This window comes from Nicotiana tabacum, chromosome 18 (genome assembly GCF_000715075.1).
Source record: "Nicotiana tabacum cultivar K326 chromosome 18, ASM71507v2, whole genome shotgun sequence".
In the NCBI taxonomy this organism is placed as follows: domain Eukaryota; kingdom Viridiplantae; phylum Streptophyta; class Magnoliopsida; order Solanales; family Solanaceae; genus Nicotiana; species Nicotiana tabacum.
In genome coordinates this window covers 89,865,324-89,871,323 of record NC_134097.1, presented here as the reverse complement: position 1 = coordinate 89,871,323, position 6,000 = coordinate 89,865,324, and the positions used below count along the sequence as shown (strand labels likewise).

The 6,000-nt window shown below is 37.7% G+C and overlaps 1 protein-coding gene across 1 annotated transcript; it reads right to left on the bottom strand.

Annotated features, from left to right (window-relative positions):
* Positions 1–4,319: 4,319 nt before the first annotated feature.
* LOC107768792 (protein SLOW GREEN 1, chloroplastic-like) lies at positions 4,320–5,745 on the bottom strand. Its single transcript, XM_016587945.2, has one exon. The coding sequence runs from the start codon at positions 5,548–5,550 to the stop codon at positions 4,597–4,599; it is 954 nt and encodes a 317-aa protein (XP_016443431.1). The 5' UTR covers positions 5,551–5,745; the 3' UTR covers positions 4,320–4,596.
* Between the last annotated feature and the right edge of the window lie 255 nt (positions 5,746–6,000).

Sequence of the window (6,000 nt, the reverse complement as noted above, 5' to 3'; positions counted from 1 at the left end):
GTTCTTACTTTTATTTGTAGAATTAATGGTTGCAAACATTAGTTCATGCATATTTGACTTGGTCTCTACTTGAGAAAGAGAGACTTAGTCTAGAAAAACTTGGCTAACAACAATTTGGGATGAAATCAAGAGATTGATAGTCCCAATTAAAGGGTTGAACCTAGAGATAGTAAAACCCAACTTGAGTATTTTATCAACCGTTTTGTTCAATACCCATTTGGACTTGAGAAAGCCAAATTGGGCAAAATCACTCTCTTACCGAAAGGTATTGAGTGGCTACTTGAGTGTTGATAGCTATAATATGCCCCGACCAACAAAACAAGCTTTAAAGTTTACAACTCGTTAGGCAAACACCTAGGTAAAGGCCATAGTCCTAGGCCTTTTACATCATTTGAAAACAAAAACAAAAACACAATCTCTTAGTTTCAATTAATTGTATTGCAATCTTAGTTTAATTTAGACCTAGAAACAATCATATTTGTCGACGTGCAATCTAAGATAGTTCAAACTCATTCACCACAATATATACTCCTGAACCTCATTCATATAGCTCCTTGTGGAATTTGACCCCGACTCTTTGTTGGATATTACTATTGCATCGATCGTTTCATAACATCGAATAGAGGTGTGACTTAGACGAGATCAATCACAAAAAGACATTCTAATACACCAAAGGAAGTACACTCTAGAGCTGATTTCTGAGCTTGGACTGGGAGCTCTAAAACCTACAGCAACACCTATTGAAGCCACCAACAAACTGACCACTAAGGAGTATGATGAACATACTAGCAGCTCTAATGCAATTGATGATGGATTGTTAATAGGCATCAGCCAGTATCAAAGATTACTGGGGAAACTACTTTACTTAACTGTCACAAGGCCAGACATAGCATATAGTGTTTAGACACTAAGCCAGTTTTGTGCAGAAACCGAAAAAATCACATTTGGAAGCTACTCAAAGTGTGGTTAGATATGTGAAGAACCAACCAGGTCAAGGCATACCATTGTCTAGCAAATAGAGAAACACTATCACTGCATATTGTGATGCAGACTAGGCAACTTGCCCTATCACAAGGAAGTCAGTAACAGGCTTATTCATCAAGTATGGTGATTCCCTAATATCCTGGAAGTCAAACAAACAAAGCACCATTTCTAGGAGCTCTGCAGAATATGAGTACAGAAGCATTGCATCAACTGTAGCTGAATTGGTGTGGATACTTGGTCTGTTCAAAGACATTGGTATAGAAGTTGGCCTCCCCGTGAACATCTACACTAACAGTAAAGCAGCAATTCAAATAGTTGTCAACCCAGTATTTCACGAACGACCAAACACATTGAAATAGACCTTTTTTATAAGGGAGAAGATACAAAATGGTCTGGTACAAACAGAATATGTAGCTACAAAGGAACAGTTAGCAGTAATTCTAAACAAAGGTCTACCACGAGTGCAACACGAGTATTTGTTGTCCAAGCTAGGTGTACTTGATGTCTTTCTACCACATAGTCTGAGGGGGAGTGTTGAGACAAAAGATGTAACTTGAATGCAGGGGTAGTTTAGTTTATTTATGTGTTAGCAGATTAGTGTATTAGTTAGTTAGTTAGTTAGTTAATACATGTGATTGGTTAGTGAGGTGGTTAGAGTAGTTAGTAAAGCCTTATATATACATAGCTTGTACAAGTAATGAATACAGAGCATTCATTTCTCACTACTGTTACATTCATCTTCATGCTCCTCTTCTCTTCTCTCTTCTCCCTCGTTAATTAGGGTTTTCATCTCTTCTCAAACCTCCATTTCATCAGACACTAATTAAATATGCATTTGGATAATATTTAAGTTGAAATTAAAAGAGAAAATATTTGAAGATGAAATTGAAAAAAAGTTTGTGAAAGTTGAAATTGTATTTGAACTCTTCATTTGAAAGTTAAAAATAGAGAGTACAAGTCGAGGAGTTGAAAAACTTCACCAGAAATGCACCTTCAAAATTCCTCTTCCAACTCCTACCATTAAATGGTTAGTAGTTCAACCAAATGTAGCCAGGCTGTTTTGCAGATCAACCCTTTTTTTCTTTTTTTTTTTACTGAAAAGTTCCGAATAAAATACTCCCTAACAAAGCAACTATGTACTCAGGGTTCGACCTTATGTTAGTTAAGAATGAAGGTAACCCTCATATCCCTAGAGATGCTTTAGGGTAGGCGGCCTACATCACATCATATCCCTAGAGATTCTTTAGGGTTGGCGGCCTACATCTTATCCCTTTAGGCCAGACCCTGCGTGAACGCGGAATGCTTTGTGCACCGGCCTGGCTTTATTCTTTTGGATGATGAAGCAAAGCCAAAGTAACATTAGCTTAGCCAACACATTTTGAGTACATGAATTGGCAACATACAGAGATTGTTGGAACACCTGTAACTTCTTTTTTAACATGAAATTTTCGTTCATTACCGCTCTCCGTCCATAATAGCTCTCAATTTTCTCCTGTTAGTCTGCTTTTGTTTTTATCTTCTCCTGAGAATTCTATCCCGCGTGTTAAAAAAAGTTGAGATTATCTATGCACTAAACTGTGCGCGAATAAAAAACAGAGCTAACAGATCATCAATCAATCATGTTAAACGATGGAGTACAGTACACATGTAGGTCACAGGACATGACAGTGCAGCCACATCAGTGTTCTCTACTACACTAAAAAAACTAAATAGAAGCATGTTTCCTTTATAATCCCTTGGCCTTGCTATACAGAATAAATCATACAACCCGAGCCTGAATCACATTTCCAGGAAGTCAAGATGATGATATCCTTTATGACTAGCAAATACCTAAAACTACAAACCCACAAGTAGTGACGACCGAGGAAATTAAGAGAATGAGCTTTTTGTATACCATAAGGCTGTAATTTAATGTGAAACATGACACATCATACATTACATTTAAAAACAAGCATGTGCCTTGCATGGTCGTACGTACATGGTTCTCATATAATCAACCAAGCTTCTGTTAAATCTTGAATCTTAAAGCATCCATACAATCTCAGAACCGAGGAGACAAGGTGGTGAGTTTACACTGGCGACAATTATCTAAAACCAAGGAGGAGATATTTCGTCACTGGCAGAAATTTTTAAACCACAACTACATAGCTAGAAAAGATATGTGGGGAGAATGCAGTTTTTCAAAGTTAATAAACTTACAACAATCTGCAGAATAGTTAACAGAGAGATAGTTGGGAATTCTAGCTTCTCTGCAACTCAACTTGTTCTTTTTTGCAAGAACAGGCACCATAGACTGTTATTCAAGCAACAGACGTCTAGGAGAAAGTCATTCCTTCTACTGATAAGTAATTTAGGAGTAATCATATCCAAGATGCTTTCTTAAAATTTAGAGTGTGTGCTTCGGATATGTATTTTGGCAAACATAAAAATAACATGCATAACGCATATGGAACGGAAAGAATAGCAACTTCTTCTCAAATGACAAACTGACAACTGATATTTCGCGTACTGATAAAAACAGGATATTTTGGAAAAATACCTGACTTTTGGTAACCCTAAGGATGGAAATATGGAACAAATACAATATTTCATAAAACTTGTACAGTGGTTCTAAAATTCCAAAACAAATAAAGAATAGCGATGGACTTCAGTTGAAGGCTAATCCTTTCTTCTATTCACCAATGGCAACCAGACGTTCCACAAGTAGAACACACAAAGATTGTTTATAAAGTTATGCGGTGCTATATTCATTAACAGTCTATAACTCAATTGATCCTCTAAAACAAATGTGTGGTGCTACGTAATATGGAATATGAAAAGCACCCAAACCAAATACGAGAGCAACTACCTTCAGTGCAGGCTCTATCCTGTTTTCCCTCTTATTCTCCTATTCACCATCACAGAAAATAAATTCCACTGAGAAAACACATCATTCACAAAGATCAGACATGACGTTATGGCATGTTAAAAATGTTTGAATCATTTTATTCTTCTGATAACAACGGTTTCTAAACCACCTTGCGCACACATCTACTATTCTATCTAATACCTGCATCATCGCATTAACACAGGTACCAGCAACTCTGTCCATATGGGGAAAAATTGCATAATTCTTTTTACCTCTGTGATTCCAACTCTTGTTTCTCGTGGTGTTTATTGGGTCACACCCTTGGTCTAAAAGTTTGATTGATATACATTAGCATAATCAATTAGAGCAACATTCATCTATGGAGCATAACTTTTCCTACTGAACTTTCTTGCCCATACAGATAAACAGAGACCTCGACCTAGGATACACAAATAAACTTCAGCTAGCTAATCAAAACAACAGGACATGCAAAGGAAAGTAATGTAAATTGACTGTAACTTTAAGTCAAGAGTCTAAGCAGAAATCACCTGCTGATGTTCATATATGAATCCGTCTAGAATATAACTAGACTCAAGCAATTATTCTTTTATTTCATTGCCTAATTTATCTTCTTCATCTTTTCTTCATATAATTCAAAATTAAGTAATGTATACCAAAGTTAATAGCTTCCACCTTCCTCGAAAAAGTCATTTGTTGCTTAAAACTCTGTATTGGAACCGCCATAAACTCCATTTCAATTAAATTCAACTCTCTTTCTCGTCAGTACCAAAGAGCTTCATTCTCGACAAAGGCGTCTGCAGATAACCTTCCACTTCAAATTTTTTAGGAGAAAGCTCGCGATACTTTGCGAACTGCTCTCTAGCCTCTTTATTCCTATCAAGCAAACTGTAAATCATCCCTTTACAAAAGTAAGGCCTGAAATCTTTAGGATCCTCTTTTTCAAGCTCATCATAACTCCTCAATGCATCCTCAACATTCTTCTGCAAAAACTGTACTTGTGCCATTATAAACCTAACATCCCTACCTTCCTTAACTTTGTTCTCTTCCTCAGCTATCTTTAATGCTTCCTCTAACCTCTGAATCACTTTCACCCCTTCTCCACTCCTGTCCATCAGCAATGCATTCTCAAACAATGCCTCGAACGAGAGTGGATTCTTCGATAAGATCTCTTCAAAAACTTCCCTGGCTTCTTGTACCTTCCCCATTTCGTTTAACAACCTTGCCGTCAGGAACTTCCATTCGGTATTCTCCGGCTGGGCAGAGGATAATTTCTTCAGTATTTTCAGGCTCTCCTCGTCCTCCCCTGCCTCTAGTTTTTCCTGGAGGAGATTTTTCAATGTATCAATGGCTTCAGGACTGGATTCTAAAAACTGGGTCAGTGGAGAATCTTCTTCTTGTTGTTGCTCTTCCTGTTGTTGCTCTTCTAGTACAGCTGTTGGGGTTTCAGCTCTTGCCAATGGCGTGGCTACAGGGAATTTCCCCAAGGCCACTGCGGCAAAAACAGCGGCGACGCTGGCGGTTTTGAGGGTAGAGATTAATGGGTTTGAATTAGCATTGGTGGATGCCTTTAGGATAAGTCCTTTGTTGTGGGTCTTAGTAGCAGTTGTTGGGATAGGGAAAATGGAGGGACGGGATGGTAAATTGGGGTTAGCTGTGGAGGGGAAGAAGGATGAACCAAGAGACAAGGTGGAGTTCATGGTGGTGGTGGTGGTTCCGGCGGGGATGGGAAGGTCTCCGGCGGAGTTTTGGGGGTTGGGAGTAGGTTTTAGTGCTGCTGTAGGGTTTAGAGTTTCAAAATTAGGAAAAGGATAAGAGGTTAGGTGAGCAGGTGAGAGTTGTTGTATTATTCTCGTGAAGGAAATTGACGGAATGTGGAGTCTGATTTTGTCCTCTTTTGCAATTTTGAGAAAAAGAGAGCGACTTTGTAGCAATAAGGAATAAAGAGATGAAATGAATTAAGTAAACATACATAAATGTGGTTTCAATTTACCTACCTCTGGTCATTAATTATAAACTTAGAATAATTAGTCAAGTACATGTAAAAATTAAAAAATAAAATAAATAAGGTTCTTTCTCTCAAATAATCACATGCAAAAATCATCTTTCATTTTTGTAAGCGTGATTAGCACATTAGATGTAAGACGGAA

Bases quoted from the DNA above. Each gene is read 5' to 3' on its own strand.
- LOC107768792 (XM_016587945.2), bottom strand. From the start codon at position 5,550: ATGAACTCCACCTTGTCTCTTGGTTCATCCTTCTTCCCCTCCACAGCT.